We start from the raw sequence: 26182 nt of genomic DNA on the forward strand, positions 1-26182 counted from the left end.
TTCTCTTTCCGTCAAGGTCAATCAAAGGACAGTCAGATACTTTTGTATTTATTTTTGTTTACTGACCTCAACCTATAAGGTATTAAAACATGAAGATGAAAAAGGAATCTGACCATTGTGTCTTATATATATTCAATACATCTCTTCATAAACATTGTATAATAAGCGGCCGAGGTTTTGGCCAAACATTCAAAGCAATTAATACTATTTATGGCGGTTCTAAAATGTTATTCTGCTATACCTATACATTCTTAGCAACAAAATAAGCGTATAATAATATAAATAAATAATAAATAATAATAAATTCAACAATAATTCAAAACCCTTCCATACTATGAAATGAATAAGATAAATAAAAATAAAACCACGCAAAAATAGAATCACGACAGTTCAGTCTATTCCATAAACGAACGGCTAACAAACAAGCCATTCAATCGACAATATAGCGAAAAACTTGGTTCTTTCATATTAGTTATCACCATAAATGGAACAAGCACTTCATTCATAGCCACTATATCTCTCATCCGATCATAGCAAAATGAACTCTAGTAACTAGAATTTTAAGGCTATGCATGTGGAATTGTAATTTTAGGAGATTTTATCACGCAATGAAAATATCTGTTGCGAGTTGGAAGCGCGTTGTAAATTTTTCCGCCACTCTTAGTTTTTTTAGTTGAATAAACATTCCCGTTATGTGTTTACTACGTTTCATTCTTTTCCTAATCTTTTGTACGTTGATATTCGCATAAAAATGTTTCTTTAAAACATTGTATAAAGATAAAAGCGGTGTGCGGGGTGTACAGTACCTACACATTAATTTGTTTTTAAAGATCCAAGAACCGATTTAAGTACAAGTAGAGACATGCAGCAGATAGACTGAAATGATGGTTTTTCCTGGCCAGATAGGTAGTGCGTTATTTTTATAAAGCTTTTGGAGTTGTAACGTTATTTTTAGGCTGCTGATGCTGTGAGTAACGTTGAAAATGGAAGCCTTTTAGTCGATGCTACTACGAAAGATTACAGGATGTTGCTGGCTGTACGCAGCACGCTCCAACGGTCACTGTGTCTGGTAAATCCTTTGGACCCTTTGTAAATGGGTATTTACTTCCCGTATACATTGGAAAGGATGCTTTCTGATACTGAAGTACTACTTGAATTCAATTTTGTTTAATGTAAACTATTATTACAAAAAAATACATTCTAATTTTGTTCTTAAAATAGGCAGTAATGACGTTGCTTAGTCGTTCATGCAATTGTTTGCAGTTATTTATTGCAAAAATAACCAAGCATTTTTATTTTTTTTTACATTCGCTTTAGAAATTTTATTCTGGGTATGATAGAATGGCATTATTAATGCGAGGATTTTTAAAGTTAATCAAGAGAAAATAAATATTATAACATAAATTCACAATTCTAATGTATTATACAACCAATATATAATCCTACATAAGCTTGCATCTAAAAGCTAAGAACTTTTAATAACGCACATCAAAGTAACCTTTTTACAGGCTCATAACAAAAGATCTTGACCCGCAATATTGCCTGCAACTTTGTATCAGATAATCCTGTATAATTTGCCGTAAAATAGCTCATGTATGAACACACATACAAACTACATTGTAAAACTGTTTATGCGTCGTAAACGAAATTATGTCTTCTACGGCGGCCAAATAGGAACGGCTATGAAATTATGTTTCGAGGATATTAAGACACAAAACATGAATGGCTACTCAACAATCTATCTAGTATATTATATTTCATATCATGAGTAAATTTATTTTTTAGATGCACTTTATGGCACCACCTGATTGACTATCTGTTTGGTCTAATGGTACATAGAAAGCCGCAGACGTTAATTCCACCATTCGGACATAATTTTTATAATTTTGTGCAATGATTTTTTAAAATAAATTTTCTATACAAAATGTTGTTGGATGATTCGATATAGTATTGTGTACCTCTAAATGGTTGAAAATAGCCTCGCGGATTGGATTATATCTTCATTTTATTAATTATCATATTATTTATGACATTTTTTATTAGTTAATTTATAATCTATCAGTTTTGCCCAACTGGGGTAAAACTGGTTAAAATATTTAAGATAAAAAAGTACCAGAATTATGACATTACATTCCTTTTTTTTTGTAATAAAACCAAATTAAAACATCTATTTGTCCTATCTGAGAATTAAACACCACCGATACGCTACCAAGATCATGAATTTATACATTTAATATGGCTCGTTTATACTTATTATATTTCACAGCCCGTAAAATAATTCCCGCTATAAGCCCCAGATTATACTCGGGATCAAAATTCATTTTCCCCAGCTTATTATTCATGAGTGTTAGTGATAACGGTCACGATTACCTGTTAGGCCTCGTACAAATTGTCTAAGGATTTAGTTTCCAAATCAGGATTAAGTACAAAGGCTGACAAAAGTGAGCGCTAGGAAACTTCGGTGATTCTAGCAAGTACGAGTATAAGGTGTTGGCTAAGGGAAAATGGAAACTCGAAAGCATATACAGATTATATGCTACTAGTGGCCCTAGCTTCACTCGGGTAAAAACATAGTTAATTATACCTCAATCTTCTTCAAAAATCCGTAGTTTAAATAACTAAACTAACTAGTGGCGGGAAGCGACATTGTAATAATACTATGTAGTGATTAGCTTTCCTATTATAATTTTTAGTAATTACATTACTGGGAAATAGCTTTCTCTTTTAATAAATCATTATCTGTGACGTAGCCAAGCCACACATATTTTCAAGTGATGGTGCAGATCAGTAAAATATTACATTCAATTTTCGTTTTCAATTTAAAATATTTTATGCCAGCGTATAATAGTTTATGTAGGTACCAAATCTCATAATAATTCGTCCATCCTCTGAAACTTTTGCATTTATAAATATTAGTAGGATTGCACATAACACTGATCCGAGCGACGCGTATCGTGGAAGAAAGAGAGAGATCCTATGCCAATAAAATATAAACATCTTAATAATAATATATAAACGGCTTTAAACAATAATAATAACGTAAGAGTTGAGACACTAATATTTAAGTCTTTGCACACTATCTCGTGTACACTAAATGATCTTGTACGCCCATTCGCAGTGCGGGTTCTGATACGCCTTACGTAATAACTTTCTTAGAGTTAATTAAACTTGTCTCTTGGGCTTTAGTTCAGTGATTTACTAGGCTCTCATGGTCCAAACCGCTGTAGTTTTCAAATTAATTTTACGACTAAGACGGATTATTAAGCACTACGTTGTTTGTCAAAATTTGACGGGCAATGGACAAGGCAATGTGCATCACAACAATAAAACAAATACAAGTGAAACAAAAAAAAATGGTAGTTTGTGTAATAAGTCTAATGTTTCTTATAAAATTAAATCACTGATTCCGAACAGAAGTTACATTTATCTTTGGTATTTGATCACTACAATGAAATATTTTTTTGAATATTATCTCTGTGATATTAAAGTGAGAGTCTTGTCATATTATACTTAACACTACTTTTTTTTAAATTAATGGTTATTGGAATGACAAGCGACAAAAATCTACGCTTACTGTTTTTATTTTAAAGATACTTCTACTACTAACCGTAGGGTAAGGTCTCATTGTTATTAACAAAATGGACTAAGTCTGAATAAATGAATTTGTTATTATTGTTCTCTAAATATGAATAGTAATACAAAAATAACAAAATCTATTTATCTTTTGTTAATCCCATATGCATTCCATCTACCGTGAACCCAAATTTCCCATGAATGAAAATGGACTCTTATAATGTTCACACACGAAAAGTTTGGGAAGCTCCAACTAATACAACACAGGGCACTCTGGCCCATAACGAGTCGACATTAGGTCGTCGTTAAGTGCGTAATTAAACCGTGCCGCACGTATGGGTGAGTCCATTGTCGATCCTAGGGTTGTATACCTGACGGATAGAGACATACGGGAAATTATTACTTGCGTGCACGACTAGGTAGGTTAGATAAACATCTGTCAAACACAATATACATTTTAATTAAAATTTATATCATTATAAATAAAAAGGACAGAGTGTACGTGTACAGTGTGTGTATAAGTTCATTGCCAGATTGATATAAAAGTGTAGTATCTCAGTGCATATTACTTTCAAACCAAGAGCACGTCTGAGGCACTGGTTTTTAGATATCACCCGAGTGTACATTAAATTACGCGAAAAACTATAGTTTACTTATTTTGTATGCTAAACAAATGATACGTGATTTGCCAAAATGTACCTTAAAATTTTGTAGATTCGGTTGTGGTTGGTGGGCGCCTGCCAGACGTCATTCCTCTTTGAAAACTGTAGTAGTAGCCTTTTAACTGTTAAGGCCTGTTATCTTGTAGGTGGTGTTCCTTTTTTAGGACAAGAAACATGCCTGCTCGGTAATCATTATGACGCAAGTCAGTCTGCAATATTCTCCCGTATGTTCCACCAAGACTGCAAGACATTGGCCAGCGCCATTTTAGCCTAACCGCATTATTATACAGGGAATGTTATGTTCCGGTTAATGAAACCTTTACCGTGTTCTGTATAACGGATCGCAGGAATTAACTTTATGGTTTCAGCATAAATGTAGTTGTTGAGAAGTTTTTGATTTACTCGGGTATGCTTCTGTAACAATTGGAAGTTTTAATGCAATTTTATGTGCATGGTGACGACAGCTCAAACAATTGGCTGACTTCTGTCCCGTAATCTGAGACTTTGGCTATTTTGTTCCCTGATTATGTCGTAAAGCACCGGTCATTGATAAATGTAATTAGTAACACTTGTACTATATTTGAAACGACAGTTCTTTAAAAAATAACTAAAACGAATGAAACCCCTACTATCTAAGAACAGAAGTCAGAAAAAACCCTAAACACGCTCCGGTAGAATCCATCGGCAAATCGTGACGTGTATGGCCGGCTTTACAAATAAAGGTTAGCGTTTTAATAAAAAATATCTTCATCTTCGTGGTGTTTTGACAGTTCCAACGATCGAGCAAATCTATCAACAGCGCGCGATGACACAAAATCTTTTATTCACCATCTATTTCAGTTGCGGCTTCCGTTGTCTGAGTGTCTGTCCGTCGGATTATTTTCGGTTTGTTTTTCCACGCTTTAGTTGAGAGACGCCATCGCGGTTCGCGGTAGACGAATACTAAAACACATATTACATCACACTAACTTGTACCCGCTGGTTTTCACGCTGTTTCGAATCCTACTAATATTGTGAAAGTTTGTGAGGATGTATGTATGTACCTATTATCATCATCATGGGGTGCCATCTTCGTATTGGAGGTTAGCGTACGGAAACCCTCGCGGCTTTGGGCCGCTATTTTCAGTTGGTTGTATCTAGTTGTTGTTTATTATAACCAGTGTTCTAAATACATGTTACAATTTAATCTAAATCCCTCTAACGTTTTGGAGTTAATTTGGGTCACGTTATGATATTTACATTAAGGTCGGCGTGCTAGTCTAATAACTTAACATCTGTTTATAAATTTAACTTTTACTAGTTTCCGCTTGTGGTTTGGGCTGTTTAAACTACAACGAGTCTAACTTTAATGGTCTCAGAATAACGTATTAAACCTATTTCATGAAAACAATATTTTGACATAGGGTGGTCTGATGATATTATCAAAGTCGAAAGAGGGTGCTGTACTCTCATGCTAGAATATCATGTGACAGAGAAGACGATTACAATAATTTGAAAATCTTTAAAAATATTTTTTTTATTCATAATTCATAACATCTTTTTCTAATAAAATCAAAACATATACCTACTGGTAACACTAAGCTAAAAGATTAAAGCCCGAAACCATTTATAAACTTTATTACCGGTAATATTTGTATGAGTTTATTTATTAATATAGAAAATCAGAGACGCGGGGCCGCAGACGCCGTTCTAAATTTAAAATACACGCGCGGGCAAAACAAACGTTTAGTATTGAGAAAGCGTTCAGCAGACGTACGCGTGTTATATCGATGTGTTACCGATTCAGTGATCGATATGGTGAAATCGATAGTGCTAGTGATGTGCTCGTGAGATGTTCTCCAATTTCAAATTACCGATCCTGAAGAAAGGCACGAAGGAGGAGCCTGTATATTGCTACAGGAGCGTCAAGAGTAAACCTCCGAAAACGCCTACGCTGTCTCGTGTGAAACGACATCAAAGACGTAAGATGTGTTTGTATTTGCTAAAATAAACTTTCCTTAATGAGCTGAGTTCGTACCGAAGTGTGTGCTTTTGCTAATAGTTGGCAGTAAAGACGAACGTTTGGAAATCGTGAAGCCTTTTCGTTTACGACTCTGGAAAGAACATCACACCTTGTAGAATTCACAGCGTTAACGTTTTAAAAAAGTATCTAGGTTTTGTTTTTCATTCAGTTTCAAATAGTTTTATAAATCGACTGACTAGAACACGAAATGGTACAGTGAATTTAAAACTTTTTTTACTTTTTTTTAAATTTCACTATAATAAATTGTGAAATTGTTTTGGAAAAAACTGAATCATTCACTGTCTTTGGAAATTCTAAATGTTACTGTGGTCCATATTTAATAAATGAGAGTGGAAAAAAATATAGAAAGTCTCTTCCCGCGCAGATTAGATAAAAGTGAATTATGATTCAGAGATCTCCATTAAAAATTCTATACATTGAAGTATAGCAAGGGCTAAAAGGGCTAAAAAGGCTAAAGCTTGAATCACGATTCCACCCAGAAACCTAAACTCAGAAGTAAGCCAGCTATCCTACTAAACATATCCTTCGAGCAGTTACTCATTATTTAGGCTCTATCTACCCCGTAAAGGAAAAAATCATTTCTCACGAATGCGTCACTCTTATCCAGCTTTTTTTGAAGCTTTTAAGCAAATTCGCCATTGAAAGAATCCGATCGATGGATGCGTTTGTTTGAACGTTCTCGATTGGGAGTTATCTGGAAAAGCCGAAACTGTGTTCATGCTTTAAAAGAGTAAAAAAAAAATCGATTATGTGAGATTCCGGTGTCTCATATTAAGACAAGTGTCAGAAGTTTGAACGGAGATGATATGCTCTCTAGACAAATCTTCATGGATTTTGCGTGCATGCATGTTTAACTTTTTTTTAATACTAGCGGAAGCGCAGAAATGTTTTGTTAGCACACGGAAACTTTAATTCGGATCATCTATGTAGAGCACAAACATTCGTCGGTATGCGGCGCAAGCGAAACTGAGCTTAAGATTCGGCTTACTTTTCTCTGTTTGCGCTTCTAGTGTTGTTACAAGTGACTTATGGAGATCATTCCGTAGACTAGCATTTATTATCTATTTTAAAATTAAAACCTTATAGATTATACAGCTAAACCTTCCTCAGGTATCGCACTATTTATTTAAAAAGCCCTCATCAAAATCCGTTGCGTAGTTTTAAAAATCTAAGAATACTTAGGGACAGACAGCGGAAAGCGACTTTGTTTTGTATTATGGTTCTTGTCTGGGTAAAAAAAAGAAGTTTAACTTTTAAATGAAACAAGCCAGAAGTGGGAAAAGGTGGATGAAATTTGGGTTGTTTATGCCGCAGAGGTTCCAAACATTAAAATTTTAGTTATGTAATAAATTAGGTATACTTTAAAGTGTTGTTCACAATTTTGTTACTATAATGTATTATAGTGAAGTGTGAGAGTGGCACAGGCTACTTTTTACAATTAAATAACTGCCAAACAAAGCAAAAACTATAAAAATAAAAGGCATACACGTGATTGATAATTAATTGAATATTTTATTCGATAATTTTTATTTTATTTTCTTACATCATGATATCACCCGTACTCACTGTCATCAAAAGTCTCTTAAAATATATTTGACTGCATTTGAGTACTTCCAAAAAAGGAGTAAGTTTTCTATTATCTACCATGATCGTACAATACATCTTTTCTATAACGTAAAAGATATATTATGAGATTTATAAGATAGCAAAGACAACAAGAAAATAGGTCAATAAGGTCAAGTAGTTCATGAATCGGGGTTTGTTAGTATGACCAAGAGTATCTGCACTATAGATAAAGCTTAGTTCCGAAACATAACGAACAAATAGATGCTTTGTATAGTCAGTACACTTAGTGACTTTATAAAGCTTATACGAAAAAAAAAAATACTACACGGAATAGACTAAACATAACTTATTTCCATTCCAAGTAATTTTAATTTAGGTTAAGATAATATATTAAATTGACAATAATATTTTTTCAATTTAAATAATTATATTTCAATCACCAAAAATAAAAGTGGTTTAATTTGGAATAAATCGTGGCATTGTATGTGATTTATTGACTGACATTGATTTACAAGGAAAGATACAATATATGGTTAAAATAAAATTCATGGGATTGTTTAGCCAATAATAAAATGTTTTCGCAATGGCCACTTGAACGAAAAATCTTGCCAATAAATCTAACTGGTTGTAATGAATCTCAGTCTGTAGTTAAAGCTACAAAATAACATGAGTACAGAAACAGCATCAATCAGTGCTGCATATATTATGGTGATTTTAGTAGAAAAATTTTGTCGGTAATATTGGAAAAATGAAGATGTTGACATTAAGCAAAAGTCAGGAAATAATATTTTTTATATATGTTTAATCATATTATTTTAAGGAATATCGATCCCAATTAGCTATATATTATTTTAGTTTTAAAAAAGAATTATATATATATATATATATATATATATATATATATATATATATATATATATAACTGAGACCTACAATTGGCTCCATTGCTAGCCATCTCCTCATCTTTTTTAAAACTAAAATAATATATAGCTAATTGGGATATATATATATATATATATATATATATATATAACGTATATATATAGATGTATTTCCGTTACTTACGTAACTGTGAGTAACGGAAGGAGTACTTCCATATCCCTTTTTAATTTTTGAAGATGATATAAATAGTGCAATTTGTAAACAAAACAAGTTTTATTAGGGCACCACGTGGCACTGTTTTACAGCGAGGTAGCCCAAACTAACCCATAAACAATCGTTTCCTACCAGAGACAACGCGGCATCTTTTATTTCTTGCCAATAAAGAAAAAGTTGATACTCTAATAATTTTTATGTTTTTGTTTCGATAAGATAAATAGTTACGTTTTGTTAAACCAGATAAATATTGAAGTAAAAAAATAATTCAGATATAAATTAGTCGTATTGTGGAGGATTTTACGTTTCAATTGCCGTATGAAAATATATAAAATTACTTAAAATTACTAATTAGGTACTACATAAAATTATTTTATTTTCAGTCGAGAGCATGTATCCTTTTCGACTATGATAAAAATGTTCATATGAACACACATAACACTCACATGCTTATGTACATTTGCAGCAAAGCGCAATGCATCTACCATTTCGAATGTAATATGAAAATTCCTTATATGCTATTTCTGTCGCGAGTAGAATTACTAATGCTAAAATATTGTATACATTACAATAAATTTATGACACTCGTAGGTTTACGTTTTAGGCTACAAAATTAATAGCGTGCAAACAATATGTTTAGGTATTTTTTGTAAGACTTTCTTAGAGGAACGAAAAAATAGGGCCAAGAGATTCTGTGTTAGCACAATTTGTTCTATTGTTTTTGCACGAGGTCGTTTACTCAAACAAAACTCTTGTTCCCTTTCAAATAGCTACTAATTATATACCAAATTTATAATTTCATTGTTAAATAAGTAGGAGAAAAATTATAAGACCGCAAATTACTTAAGTTATGTATGTAAAAGTCAACAAGTAAAACAAAATCTCACTTTGTTTTCTAAACAATATTCAGCAGTATCAGAAAAAAAAATATTACAGCCGCTTGAAAACGTGCGTCAGAACCTAAATACTTTTCGTCAAAAATTATCGTTTGCTAATCCGGGCCAAATATATTTAACCCAGATGAATTAGCATCGGGTACGATGTTATCAAAAAGGCAAAGGCTACAATTTCAGTCACCTTTTATCAAATTATGATGTTCCATCCAATGCAGGCATTTCATAATTTTTTCTACAAAAATATCATTAATTTACACAAGCTTTTATTGTTGCACGAGAAATCTCATTGCATTCATTGAGTGGTAAAAAAAAAAACTATAAATAAGTCATGTAAACCGTTGAGGAGTTCCCTCATCGGGAGCCGCACTTGGGTGCACTTATCATGTATATATCAAAATAGTGCATTATCAGCCAAACTAAACGTGTTTACAAAGTTTCAGCTTGATCAGTTGAAGATGTCTGTCTCCAAAATCGATTTACAAGATTCCACATACATTACAAGTTAAATAAAAGCTTGTAAAAGTGGTCTGCAAAGGTCCCTAAACTGTTACTTAAACTTAGATATATCTTTAGAACTGTTGCTAATTTTCTGTATTACTTGGCCTGGAAGGGTAATCAATATCTCACAAGTTGCCCTGTGTTAAACCCAGAATATACACGTAACTTCATTATGCATCATCGTAATATCTGTAAGTTTTTAATTATGTAATCAATTGTTTAGTTTTATTAATAGCTAATTTATGTTTCTGTTTTAAATATAGCACTAACTAATGGTAGTTAATCAGTATTCATTTGATTATAATTCATCAAATACGAAACCAAAATAGTTTTCGATACATTGAAAATGACGATTAAATTTTGTTACTATCTAAATAAATCGATAATAGTTAACATTCGATTAACGGCCAGTCAAATCAGATTCTGTCGTAAACGGGCAAACGGATATTTTGTTTTCTAATTACCATTAAGTGTATAATACTTACCCTTTATTTAATTAGCAAAAAATTTTAAATCTGGAACAAAAACAAAAAATATCGATCAAATGTACAAGTGCCTAAAATGTAACAACTTTAATTTAAGTCTAATTTTTGATTATTATTTTAGTTTAAAAAGAAATGTTATTTACACCACACATTTTGCATTTAGTATTAGTACTATACTATATTCAAATCTATGTTAGATTTTTTTGTTATATGTGATTTTAAATCAAAATCTGAATCTGATATATTTGTTTATGTTATATGTAACTGTTTTTTTGTTTATTTATATTACCTTCACTATGCAAATATGTATATCTATTATTTAAATAACATAAAATTGTACGTACATAACGCTGTACTGTTGATGTATACTAGCACGTGGAAATTCTGAGTCGGTTAGCTACCTGGTTATAGCAGAAAACCAGTGCTTTTCTCATCTCAGTCGTGAGTAAAGAAATTCGCTGAGATATGACCTTTTTGCTGCGGCGCACATCTGCTTAGTAGTAGTTTTAAATTTTGTTTTATTTTTGTTACTTATGTGTTAATAAGCTTGTGTACGTTTTGACTTGTTCAAATAAATCGTTCATTCATTTTGAAATGATATAGAAGTTACATTTTCTTTCAAAAATAACATGAAATTTAAATTCCTCGTCACAAATCTATCTCTAGTATAACAGTTAGTCAGCGAGCCGTCGAAGCTCCCTCATTGAGGGCTGGTAGCCGGTTTATTTAGAGATCTTGCGTAAACAGAGTGGCCCTAATTATGACTTGGACTTGGGCCACGGAGGAAGTCTGAGTTATGATGTTTTTTTAAACGCGTAAATCTGCCAGAATTGCCGTCTAGTGTGAAAAGTGTGCCGTTTCGAGAATTACCCGCGCAAGGCGGATGAAAAGTTGCATTTTCCTTCTCAGTTTTCGGGTTTATGTGTGAAATTTCTAAGCTTCTGGAAAATATTTTTCTGATAAAAATCAATGTCTTATTCTATCATTTCAAACGGATGCATGTACATGATAAGATCAAATTCCTCTTGTTCGTAGATCAATGTCACGTCACAATGTCGCAATTTGGTTAGTTGACTGTATTTTATTCTGAAAGCATTCGATAATGAAACGTGAGTTCAAAACCTTCATTAGGCATAAACCTCTCGCTCTCACGCATCTGAGCGTTTTTCCGATTCCTTCCGCAGCTGCTGAGTGTTAGAGCCCAGGATCCCGCATTCCAACTTTTAAATCTCAATTTCTCACGGTCGTCGGCATCTTTAGTTGTCAGATTATTGGTACACATATCATCCTTGGCGACATCAAGCCAGCTTTTCTTGGGTTTGCCCTTTTACTAGGGCTAGATTAGACGATTAGCGGCATTGCTAGACTTTTGTTTAAACATGGTCCTTGTAGCCTAAACCCAAAAAAATCTCCAGTTGGTTAGTCACGCGTCGTATCATTAGGTGTAATTGGACACAAGAAATTTACAGTTTTCCTTTGTCCCTTCCAAAATTCATCTAAAACTATTCAACCCTCCAAAAGGCAAGGCGGGAAAGCGTGAACCTCAAAATTTTCAAGATGAATCTTACCTCGCACCCTCTCGTCACTGGTTACCTCATAGTTGCTTACTTCTTTAAACAAAATGAAATATTATTTATTTGTAATCGTATAAACCTATCACGAAAAATACAAACACGTAGCACGTTACTAAAGTGCATACGCTCACGTCTTTTTTTTTCGATATTGTGTTCCCATAAAAGAAGAGGGACAAGTTCTCTTTTTATTTATAGAACGCAAGACGTGCTACTTGTTTTATGTTTCATGGTAGCACCCCAATTACTTCAGATACTTTCAGTTACGAGTGGGTGCGGGACCTCAAGACGGAACCCTTGACCCGTCACTAACGCGCCATCTTGGACGTGCGCGGCATAGACTTTCGGCCCAGGAGCGCATTTTCCCTAACCGATTTTATAGCTGGCTTACTTTCTTGCATCGACAACCCCAGGTGATACTGGTTATTACTAGTTATTGATAGTTTTTCTGGGGATATTTTCAAAATTTGTATTTGGAAGATATGGAACATAGTGAGAAAGGTATATATTTTTCAATAACATTGTAAAGAAAAAGCTGAAAAAAAGAATTTCATTAGGAATACACTGAATTAATTTTTTTATTGTAATAGACAATAAAAATATAACTTTATGAAATAATTTCATAGTCATCATTCAGGACTTAAGTAAATTAAGTGCGTATCAATAACTAGATGTTCACTCCTGTAGGAATTTTGAGATAAATTAGAGCCTATATAATGTGAAAGAATTTTTGAAATCGGTTCAGTAGTTTCGGAGCTTACCCGCCTCAAACATACAAACTCACAAATTTACAAACGCTTACCTCTTTATAATAATATAATATTCATTTAGTTCAGGTTATTTTAACTATATTATATTAACGTTTTACTAAATGTTTTATTTATTTTTAATCTTTATTCAAGTCGAGGAAATACAAGAAAAGCTTTAATTGTATATTGATGTCTGCAAGCGCGGAGTCCCGTCGACTACAAAGCCACTAAATTGGCGATTTTTTGTGATTTTTATAGCCGTTTTATGGAACCATTCAATTTTACTACTGTTTAAACGAGTTACAAGCCTGATGCTATTGAAAAAATGATAAATTTCCAGCGAGTTTTCACAGCTGAACAACGCTTAATAACAACGTTATGTGGAATGGTAATTTTTGATGTCCGCATATTTATGTCACTTGAAATTGAAATTGTTTCATTAGTTATATTTTTATTAGTTTCGATAATAACGAAAAAAAAAACTGTTTTGGCAAATATTGAAGCTCATATTTTGTTTTATGAATAATTAAAATTTGAACAATTTGAAATGATTGTGTTTATTTCATGATGAAGAGAAACAAAATATTTATTTTTATACTTCTGAGCGAGGAAACACACAAGCAGGCTACCTGAAATGAATATTTAAAATCGGGGTTTTTTTTAATTTGTCTAACAAATACCAATTGACTTCCAATTTATTATAGGGAGTGCTTACTCCCTATTACGCACGCTTGTGCGTAGCACAATAATAATAAAAACTTAAACCTCAGAGTCGTATTAATATTTACTTAGGTCATTATTTACTTTAACATTGGGATGTGTTATTTTAGCCAAAACTGGAATTTCAGCTCGGATAAACAGGAAAAAATTTTAAAATGTTAATTACTTTTCATTACCTTTATAATTATACTACACTAAATATTATACTAACACATATCGATCTATATGTCGACTTACCCAAACACAATAAAAAGAAAAACTCACCGTTGCCATCGCGAATGAAAAAGATATTTTTACGTTTTGAACGCAGCGATTTAAAATGCATGAAGCGAAAAATATAAAATGAAAAAGGCATGACGATAGAAAGATACATTCAAATCGTTTCCAATAAAAAAAATAAAATCTCAAAAGTCTATACAATTGCAGACGCATCCAAAAATGTATGAAACGATATCTAGCCGAAGAAATTGGACAGCACGTGACCGCTACAGACAAATAAAAAAAAAAAACATTTTTATTCACCCCTGTCTCTGCAAATAGATTTGGTTATAGGAAAATTCGTAAATTCAATTATGTTATTCGACGAAATGAAATTTCAGAGACCCTCTTGTATCTTATGTAAATAAATAACTGCTGCAAAATAACTTTTCTCGGTCGAAATTAAACAAGAGTAGAGCGTATCTCATTCGGAAACATTAGTGCTACATTTTTGATTAATGTTTTCCTAGAAATAAATAATTTAGCTAGTAGTACCACTTACAAAAATACACTATATTGAGTTTCTGTAACACGCTTGAAATAAGCAAGACCTTTCTACTTGCTTTCCTATTGACTATATGTCTCTTTTTTATATCGTGTATAGATAAACTGTTATATAATACATTGAGGTTAAATGAGAATACAACACATATTGTTGGCATCTTAAAATCATTACGTTTATGACTAAAACTTCGTTGAAGTTAGCCGTTTTTGTCCTAAAAACCATATTTTTAATAAAATCGATACCTACAAGCATAGTATGGTGAAACGATTGACACCAAAATCAAATAGATTCGCAGTGACCGCAGGAGAGTTATCGCGGCAAAATCCGATGCAGTAGACTTAGTTTTAAGTAATTTTTGGTTTGGCCTAAATATTTGATTAGCTGAAATAAATATCATGAAATAGACGACTAAAGTCTAGAAAGAAAAATGACTAAGTATAATAACGTCAATAATAGAAATATAATAAACCAATAGCCCCGATGCTAATTTTTTATGTCCGCGTCGTTATCGTTTTAACTTCTAGATTTGTGTAATATATATGTAGAATATACGTAAACAACTGGAATGGGTCACAGAGGGCTGCAGCTATAATGATACATAAAAGCACATTTCCCACAATCAAAATCCCAGGCACCGGGCTTCGCGCGGCTTCACAACCCCGAACGCAACCGGGAACATGCAGAGACGACTAGCACACCCTTTTCCAGCTGGATTAGATATGTAGTCGACTGTACAGTGAAATAAAATATTGTCTCAATGTAAATTATTCCAAAAAATTTTGATGTTAAGAAACATTGGCTTAGATTAAAGAATAGTCTATTGGATTGTATATTGAAATATTATAGTAATATTAAGTATAGTTAAAGATGCTGAATAATTTATTTCATTATTACGGTACAAACTGAAATAAAAACAGAATAGAAACCTAAATATAGTAAAACTTTTAGTTACACTAAGCCTGAGTTGCACCGTCAACTTTGACGTTGATTTAAACGCGTTCGCCGCTCATGTTTAGACAAAATGGCGTACCTACTTTGCAATTTTCTGCTCATGTTAACTTTAACCCGCCCTAATATAGTTGCTCGCAAATTTCATTACTTATAAATTTAATTTGGGCATCAATTGTGGTCAATATCCAAATCGCCAAAAGTAATAAATTAAATCATCAACCACCATTACAAGTTGTGGGTTAGGACCGATAAATTGGACAAAATGGTGGTATTTAAATTTAGGTGCCCTCTCGGGGGTTTGAATAAGAATTTAATTACGGATTTAGTTGTTCCCTACTACTGGACTTTTCATATAAATCCGGTCTTCCATAACTGCGCAGGACTTTCATGCAATTTCATATGTTGAGTGACGAGAACAAATCAACCGAAGACACAACTAGTGTCTATCATGCCCAGCTTAGAGTGTGCATCTTTCCGTATACGTTTGTATGGATGCCAAAGGTCATATACATACTAATATTATAAATACGAAAGTCTATGTCTATCTGTAACGCTTATCGATTTATGAAATTTCCTAATAGATACTAAATGACCTGAGGTCAAACAGACTACCGCGGGTGGAGCTGTGAGTAACAGCTGGTAAATGATAAATTCGATTACTACATTACTGTGATATACCTATTTCTGATCAAATTACCCGGCAATATACCTATTTCTGATCAAATTATTCTTGTGTAAGAGCCAATGGATGACAATCCTTGAATATTTTTGAAGCATAATGTTATATGAATCTTACCTATTTCTATCAAACAAGTAAACTTCGCCATAAACTGATAATCTTAAATACAGCTTATAATACATCATACATACATGAAGATAAAGGAAAACATCGTGAGGAAACCCTGTTTGACAGTTACGTTCACCGGTGTGCGAATATTTGTCAACATATTTCGGTAAGTAGTCGTAAAAGTCATGGCAGATGCCATTAGACAGCTTGAATAAAATTACACCGACGTTAAAACAACATACTGAAGAATATGAAGTTAGTTCTTGACCTTTTAACTTAAATTTTATCGCTGTAAATGGAAAATTGCCTTTAGGTCTGAGACCCTCATCACGTGGCCATCACCTTTTTGGCCACAAACAGAAATATTTATAGTCAGAATTGGCGGCCGTCGACAGTTACCAAATTTAATGTGAAATATTGTCTCGTTAAATACTCATTTAATTACTCAATACTCCATTATGAATTACTTTTAAATAAATTGAAATAATTTAAATGCATTAAATTTAAACATTGTACTGAAATATAATTTTAATATTAGTACATAAGTGGAAATACTAACGAGAATCTAATACTAAAGCCAATTAATAAAAAACTTTTATTCACTAAATAAAATTTAACTAATTTATATCTACCTACCAAAAAAATAAACAATTCTTTCAATAAATACATTTGTAACTAATTAAGTAAATAAAATTAAAGAAATGCATTGATTTATGAGTTTATTTTTGCTGCATATACTAAAAAAACTTCAATTCATTGAATCTAATTCGATTCTATTTTTTCAATCAATCAATCAGTCAATCATGGCGGTTAAGTCACTGTCACAATGGTTGGTCATTGGAAGGGTGACCAAATGTGTAATATCTTGAGCTTTTCCGTTTTATGGAAGGCACGTTAAGGCGTTGGCCCGGTTGTATTTGCAAAAACTCGCTAATCATGGGTCATGGCCCATACTGCTTACCCATCCATAAGGAAGGCCTGTGCCCCAGCAGTGGGAACATTTAAATGGCTGTTGATGATAAATATAAGGCAATAGTAGGAAAACATGACGGTATGATACATAAGCATGACAATATAATGTAATATGACGACAATGGCCGTCTTTGATAGCATAATGAAGTCCATTCTGATCGATATCACAATACAGGGCGCCATTGAATAGTCAGACATATGCTAATACTTCCATTTAATCGACTCTGGGAACCGTCATAGCATTATAGTAAATAGGACTTTAGTTGCAAATTATTGGCATACCATGAAAAAATGATTACCTAAATTTGATATTATCATGCCAAAGGGATTCTGCCGTAGGTAAACCGACGGACGGGTTATAAGCATTTATCTAAAATTAGAAGTAAAATCATGTGGGTGAATTGCTCCCAACGTTTCATACTAATTTCAAAATGAAATTTATATGGAACGTTGGGAGCTAGAACACTAATCAGTGACAATTCATGCGTCTGGTTCGTCAATATTACGTAGTAGGTACTCATCTACTAATTCCATGATACCTAGTACTCTTTATTATACTGTGTCGAAAGTCGATAGACAACTGTATGAATTAAACTGTGGTTTGAGTCAAACTGTTTTGAAATAATAGTCTTCTTCATAGCTTCATGGCTGAAGGTCGTTGTCATTACGTGCGACGAAATACACACAACGACTTTCTTGGTACTATTAATAGAGTGGTTTGCCATTGCCTTCTCCATTCACACACAAGGATCACCTTGTATCAACTTACGATGTTTCCTTCACCGGAAACAAGTGGTAGTCGATGAAAACTATTATACATGAGTCGAGATGGTATACAAACTCATGTGGCACGAGTAGGATTCCAACCAGGGACCTTTAGGTTCACAGGCGGGCGAATACCGCATCCGCTTCGAAATACTAATACCTATCCTAAAATTCTATTAACAGTGACCTAGTTTCTTGATACTTGCAGGCCAGCTGTCTCCAAAGCGTTGTTTGAGATAATTATTTGTTTAATAAAGCCTGAGTTTACATGGTTTGGGCTTAAAATAGGGTTGCTCTGCAAATTTTAAGGATTCACTTAGCATATTTTTGTATAAAAACATAAGTTATAATAACTACATATTTATTAATTATAAGATGTTAGACCAACTGCCTCTAATTTCCATTTAAATCATTCAATGACTTACAAGTATCTACGATTTATTATTCTTCTGGCTTGCATAAGTTTCCATAAGCAAATGATAAATTATTATATAATTAAGCAAAACCACAAAACCTACTGTTGTATAAAATGAAGTTTAGTTTTTATTTCTCATAGACCACAATCATGAAATTAGATTAGTAAATTGCAGTATTTTCATCGATATTTTAACTCGCAATGCCCTTAATCAGATTAAAGTTTTTAACGCTCGTCTTCAGCCAGTAACTTCGTAGGCAAATCGTCGCGGAAACGATTAAATCGATTCATCGGTTGGTAACGACATCGGTAATCGTTGACTGGGACTGGACTCGATTTATAATGCGAGTTCGCGATGTGAATTACTCTAAATCGATTGTGGAGAACTTTAAGCCCTGCTGTTAGCATCCGAATGATGTTTGAACAATCGATTTATTGTTGTAACGATATCGGTTATCGAGTCGTTTGGGTGGCACCATTTCGGCAATGGAATTCTATTTTGGATTAAGCGAATAGATTATTGGCTTCGCTTATAGTTAAATTATTTTGTGGACGTAATTTCTTTTTACAAAAATTAAAGATTTTTTGTCAATCAATGTCCCATTGCAGGTCAAAATTATAAAAAAAATTCAACTCAGAATAGGAATCCAGAAGCGAGCGTATTTTTTATTAAGGGCCAGTATTGCTAAAGCTGTAGTATGATTCACAATAAATAAAAAGAGAAGTTTTTAATCACACCTCACATGTTTGACCAAAGTCAGTGACATGAAATCAAGTACCAAAAATTTATGTAATGGCCTCAAACACGCTAAAATTATTATCAAGACTCAACCAGTCGAGTCATTACCATACAGTATTAGGGGAGGTTTAGCATATCCGTCAGTTAATGCAAACAGGGTACTGTGACTCATGAGGTCACGCGACCTATGACTCAGAGTGTTATGACTTGTAAAAAATAATTAAATTGCCTTTTTCATTATTTGTAAATGCACCTAACTTAATTGTAGTCGAAAATCGTCAGCTATTAATTGTTAACCAAGAGTCAGTAACAAAAGTCACTATTAAAAACCCATCAAATTTGTTTGTTTCAATACCGTAATCACCGTTTCTCCTACAAAAAGTTCAGTGTTGGACATAATGCCTCTACTACATGACATAATGACTTCTATACACAATCAACAATTATTAGAAAACAATAATCAGAATAAACAATTATTTAAATTATATAAACAATTATTTAAATTATATTAACATTGCCATTTTAACCAAATATCGGTATCTAATCAGACTTTTATAAATACATAATAATTTAGACTTATAAATGCCAACTGAGACGATTCCACAAAATCAATTTTTATCAATTGAAATCAGATCTTAAGAATTTCGGTATAACATTCAATTGCCATTACTTTACGATAATGTAAGTACATGTAATTACGTTCAACCATTAAGTACATACAAGTTTAGATCATAAAACTAAAATCACAAGATGGAGTCTGACATTTTCTAGAATTATCCAACTTATGTTAGATAGCAAAGTCGACTTAACGAAGACAACATCAGCGCAACAAATTTTATTTTAAAGTTGATAATAATGAAGCTGAACGTGGCTTAAAGGGAATAAATAAAGGAAGTGCAATTTTACGAAGGTGTTTGTGTAATAATCATTTTATATTTATCTATTTTCCCGACCCCAACCATTCTCTAGCGAGCTGAAAACCCTGATTGTGATACAAATTTTATTTTTATATTGCAAGCGCAGCTGCTGCTCTATTGAATCTGACACTCATTGGAAAACAAATCGAGTTTGGTAATTATGAACAGTACGATACGGTTATTATTTTGTTCTTGAATTACATTCCTTGATTGGACTGCGCAGTTTACTAGTGTAGAATTTAATTATTCCTGTGGGAATTTCAGATCGATCTATTAGTTGTAATATTATTGTAATACTTAGGTACATATGGTACTTAATTTTTACACTGCACAAATATGAGTTCATTTGTATGTTGAAATTGAGTCAGTTTCTTTCATAAAAAAATATAAATCCTATTTAATAATTAGCGGATTGAACTCTCAGTCTTCTTCTTTCGCTATACTTATTTTTTCACTACTTGTTATTTTGTATAAGCGAATAGTTATATATAAAATAAAAACTTAATAATACTACTTCAAATATTCATACGGATTTTAAACCTACATACTTGAAAATGTCGAAATTTTACTAACAGTTATCGCGAAATGTGATTGATTGATTTCAATATCGTACTATGAAGTGAAATCTCTTAGGAATTTTGAAAAAGTAATTTTTTTTTTCAACAAAATAAAGGAATATTTGAGCACCAAATAAATCTCAAGCTATTTATGGATTTGTTGCCTAAAGGAAATGAAGAAAGTTAATTAATTTAAGATGAATTTTATTCCTATTTGGTATTAATCAGAGCGGGCTCATTACAATTTTTCAATTTTTTACAAAGATATGAATCAGTTTTACTACATGACTTTTAAATAATTAGTATGTACAGTGGTATTGTAAATTTTATGAATGATTGATTTTGGAAATGATTCCTTCCTCAAGAAATTAACATATCCAATATTAAATAAAGACAAAAACTGTGCCGAGAATTATAATTTATGTTGTAATACATGCCACAATTAATCCATTTCGGTATTCCATGATGTCTGTAAATTAGATGGAAATACAATTTAATTCTAGATATCCCCAGATACTATGTATGGAATTTAGATCGACTATTAATAGACGAAAGCCATGACAGCTGTGACAATCAACGCGCGTGGAATAGTCGTACCGAAGGGAACTTAGCTCCAAATTAGTTAGTAACTATACAAGTTTAGTATATAGAGATTAGCTCTTGCTTCTTCTTCGCTAGCGCGAATTTCCCACGGGATCATTCATGTTTCCAGGATGAAAGGTACCCTATGTCCTTCTCCGTATTTCAAACTAAACTTATGTTAAAATTTAAGAAGATTTGTTAAATAGCTAAAGCGTGAAGAGGTAAGAAAGAAACAAACTTTCAGATTTATAATATTCATTAAGATATACAAGTATAATTTACTGCAATACTTATCTAAATATTCTTTGTCTATTTGGCTTCTAATTTCTACAATAAAGTGTAGGATCTTGTATTCCTCATCTATATCTATACATGTAATAATACTATAATTGGGTCATGTGTATACATAGGAGATATTCAAGTAAAATAAATATGGGGGTCGTTTTGGGACCAATATACAGATAAACCATTTTTGTTCTATCTGTCATTCTCTCTGTCTCTATGATTGTTCGCGCATCACGCAAAAACTGCTGGATGGCAAGTCCATCAAGTTACATTATTAGTTAAACGGTATAAGATCGATAAAAATCCATCTGTAACATATCAAAAAATCACAATAGCTATTACAGATCATAATACTAATTGGATTAGAAATAAGATATTTAAATAAATTTCCTTATATTGCTTAATACAACTTTTTGGACTGACAAACACAATAAAAATCTCTCACCACCACTTCTTCACAGTATTTGTGAAATAGTAATGTTAAAACAATTATATAAAACTAAGTCTATTGAATGTAACCTCCAGGATATCCAACCTCAAAATGTACTAAATTATTTCGACGGTCGTCGAGTGAGTGGGAGCTTGCGATTTTTTATTCAGAAGTTCATTGGGATTGTTTCAGTGATAGTCTATCGGAAAAGCAAAAAAATGTTTACAATATATTTTTTAATAAATAATTAATTCAGAATAGGTTAATATTTAACCAATAAGATGTTACTAACATAATGAGGCTATATGTATTTATTTAACCTATTACACTACACAACAGAGGCGGTGAACGAACGAATGATACATGAAATTCACATAAAATTAAATAGCTGATTACATTATAACACAAGGTTCAAAGACGGACGATTTTTTGCGAAAATAAATAAAAAAATATTCAAAGAAAATAAAATGCGTGTTTTTATCATATTTACTTTTATTTTTTCTCTAAATAAGTTAATGTAAAATAATACAAAAATATTTGAAGATGTTAGGAATTACTTTTCCCCACGAACACTATTAATAGTGGATACAAAAATACATCAGTTTCCATGTCTATCGTTTTGATACTGTTGGGGCATTCAAACACCTATTTCTTTTAAAATCTAGCATAGCAAATTCAACAAAAGACGCGGAGATTGCTAAGACTGAGTCAGACTGCACTGAATCATCGCCAGTCAACTACGTGTGCTATCTTTAATTCAGCAGCTCAGCGTAAGTCGAGTGGTGCGAGAGATAAGCGAAGCGGATTTGGATTTAAATAGATCGGATGTTATGAATTCCTGGTACTAACGGTAAAAGGGTTACTTTCGAAATACGAAATATAGAATATTTTATTTTTCTAGATTTTGCCCTTGCTGATACGTTTTATCTGAGAATCAAATCATCTTTCTAATTTCAAAAGTTAAGTTGGATATTTGTGCCTTTGTGATTATTTGTAACTCAATTATGTCAAATTGAGTAAATGGGTAGAATATATAACCAAAATTTCTTCTTTAGCGAAGCGTCGGTGCAGCTAATCAACTATAATTATAAAATGGCAGCCTATTCTTTCTCTTCCTTACGCAAAATGTATTTCTAGTGATTGGAGGGAGGAATGTAACCGTGGCCTCTACTAGGTATAAAGGAACTGGAAACACAGGGGAAAAACGAAAAAAAACGAACAATAGTACTATAGATAACAAAATGTGCTAACTACTTTTAATATATAAGTCTGTGCTAACCCAAGCAAACGCAAATAAACAATTTTTTTTTCTCTATAACACACCATCTGCCCTCAAGTTTTGTAGTGTGTTGTAATTTGGCACATGGAAAAGATTTTGGCACCATGGTACATAATACCCCTAAATATAACGCTAATTTCTCTGAGCTTGGCACGTATTTATATATTTCGTCTTCGGTTCCTGTATTTCAATATTTTTCACACGAAGCGAATTCGTATGAGTAGAGCTCGAGTACGAATTTCAATTCTTTCCGGGTTTTCAAATTTCACGTTTGTTTATCAATTGATTTTATAAATGTATGCAATATTGACACTATATTTTCATTTAGTATTCAAACGTGACAATAAAATCAAATGGTTGATTGATAATTTGAAAAAATCGGGTCTGAAAGCGACTTCAATAAGAGAAACCAATAAATGCAATATGTTATTCGTTGTGTCTATTTGTTCACAAAAATAATAAATTTATTATTTACTTTATCTACTTTATCTGCGTTGCTACCAAAAACTGACTTATTTATTTAATTCAATTTAATTTTGGGTGTGATATCAGAACAATTAATCTTATTGGGTCATGTTCCTGGACGTCGAAGTCAAGGAAGACCATCATCTGGATGGATATGACACGCAGAAAAATCCATCAAGATAGTATTGCTTCGAAGGCCCTAGTCAAAAGAGACACAGCTGCTGGTGGTCACGACGTCGGCCATAGGAATACAATTATGATGAGGACTAAAACAAAATATAGCCTATATGTTTCTTTGGGCTTATTACTATTCATGACCAAAATTATCAAAATCCGTCCCGCGATTCAACCGTGAAAACGTGACACGTTAATTTGTGCATTTTTAATATTAGTATGGGTATATTATTCATTGTAAATAAAATTTGAATTGGAGTAAGATATAATTTTTTTTCGAAATAGGTATTCATTTTTTATATTGGTATAGATAATTGATTGTAAACTCGCAATACGCAATGGCAGCCATGCCACTGGTGCCAATTATAGACGATAAAAGTTTAATGAGATATATATATTTTAAATACTCAATATTTTCAGCGAAATTTATAAATAAAATACGAAACCCGTAACAACATAAGTAAAAAAATTCAAAGGAATTGTGAGATTGTAGGGCGCTCCCTCGGGTTCGGGTCCGCCGAATTTGATTACGGTCATACTGAATTATTTGCTCAAACAATTTATCAAGGTACATTCGGTTTAGAAATTCTGTTCATTTGACTATGATTTATAACTCGCGATGAACATTAAGGGTCAGTTGCACTGTCTACTTTGACGTTAACTTTAACGTACGCCGAAAACCGCAAACACGCCATTTTGTCATCAGCGACGCTCCAGTTATAACCAACGTCAAATTTGACGGTGCAACTTACCCTTAATTAATTGTAATCGTAAGGATCGTTTTGCGTAAGAATAAAATCTGACAGATTTCTGCCAGAAATAATATTTTATGAGCGTGATATACTTAATATGATACGGCCAATTATACCAAATTTGCGGCTGCTATATTTGTTTACCTAATCCACGGTAATAATCCTTATCGTACCAATATACCTACATAAGACTTAAGTCAGAGACGTTTTCCACTTAGAGCACCTGAGCGTATAGCACCTAGTCTATTCCACGAAGAGCATCTGTCGAAAGTGCTCGACGCCATCCGAGCAACGGAATATAGATAGAACCGAGTGGCGGAACACAGTGCACAGGGTGTCACGTAAGGATCACGACTCTCAAGCATTGAGATGTAATTTGCGAGGAGAAATCCTGTTAATAACAGTTTGTTATAGTTTTTTTTATTTATAATTAATATAAAGTATCATAAATACTACTACTACCAGATAGATGGGCACAGATCACCACAAATTGGATTCCCGAAGGACGCAACCATCGAGGTAGACCACGAACTAGATGGCGGGATGATTTAGACAGGTTTCGCGGCGTGGTCGGCAACAAATTGCTCAGTATGCTCAGTATAGAGACCTTTGGAAGACAGAAGGGGAGAAGAAAAAACTACGAGAGGTTTTTATAAAATTGGGTCACTAAATTGCTACCGGTGCGAAACCCTGGACGGCGCCTGTATACAAATACTTAAGGCGCTATGTACCCGCACGCTATTGCCACCATCATATTTTTATCAATTTCTTATATTTCTTGGCGAAAAATAGAAATATATTTTTTAACACTTTATGCCACACTATAGACTATTATTATTAATTATTTTTTATTTTCGCTAAGAAATGAATGAATTAATAAAAAAATACTTATTCAAGTACCTAACTAAGACTCACAATTTGTTAATACACTTAAGATATGTTGTTAGGTATGTAATTAATAAAATTAAAATTTTAACAAAATTAACAATTATTGTCTAGACCATTGCTGCACCATTCCTGCAGCAAGAAGTTTATAAAAGATGACGGCGCTACTTTACCGATTCGTAGACATACATTGCAAAGCTAGAAAACCAGGTTTATATGTGTATATACGAGTATGTTAGTCCTTTAAGATAAAATAAAATTTAATATAAAATGTACCAAGCACTTGAAGATTCTTACATTATTAACGAAAGTTAGATCTGTAACTACTATTGAGCTCTTTTGAATTCGATTTAGTGACATTGTAGAAGGAATCGTTTTGAAAGTCGCGACTGCAGTTTCGAGTCTACTGAATTAAAGATGGCGGCATTTTACAGTCGTATAGTCTAACATTTTAACCTCTTACTTTGATAGTCTGAACGTCTTTTCAATCTACATATCGACTTTGCATAGAAAATGAATCCTAAGTGGAAATAAAAGGTTTGAGAAGACAAAATGTTTATAAATGACAGGTTTTGCAGATGAGGCATTTTGAAACACTCACCTATTTCAATGATTTGATTTTGATT

At 32.7% G+C, this 26182-nt stretch overlaps 1 protein-coding gene across 5 annotated transcripts in view; it reads left to right on the forward strand.

Moving 5' to 3' along the window:
* Nucleotides 1-26182, forward strand: part of Grip (Glutamate receptor interacting protein) — a 196927-nt gene that overhangs the window by 143743 nt on the left and 27002 nt on the right. Inside the window, exon 1 of one of the 5 annotated variants that reach the window (XM_053746409.1) lies at nt 5978-6196. The exons of the other annotated variants lie outside the window; for them this stretch is intronic. Coding sequence (XP_053602384.1) covers nt 6067-6196 — 130 coding nt within the window. The 5' untranslated portion in view covers nt 5978-6066. Of the gene's footprint in view, nt 1-5977; nt 6197-26182 lie in introns of those variants that run through there. 5 annotated transcript variants of the gene reach the window in all.

This window comes from Plodia interpunctella, chromosome 6 (assembly GCF_027563975.2).
Source record: "Plodia interpunctella isolate USDA-ARS_2022_Savannah chromosome 6, ilPloInte3.2, whole genome shotgun sequence".
In the NCBI taxonomy this organism is placed as follows: Eukaryota; Metazoa; Arthropoda; class Insecta; order Lepidoptera; family Pyralidae; genus Plodia; species Plodia interpunctella.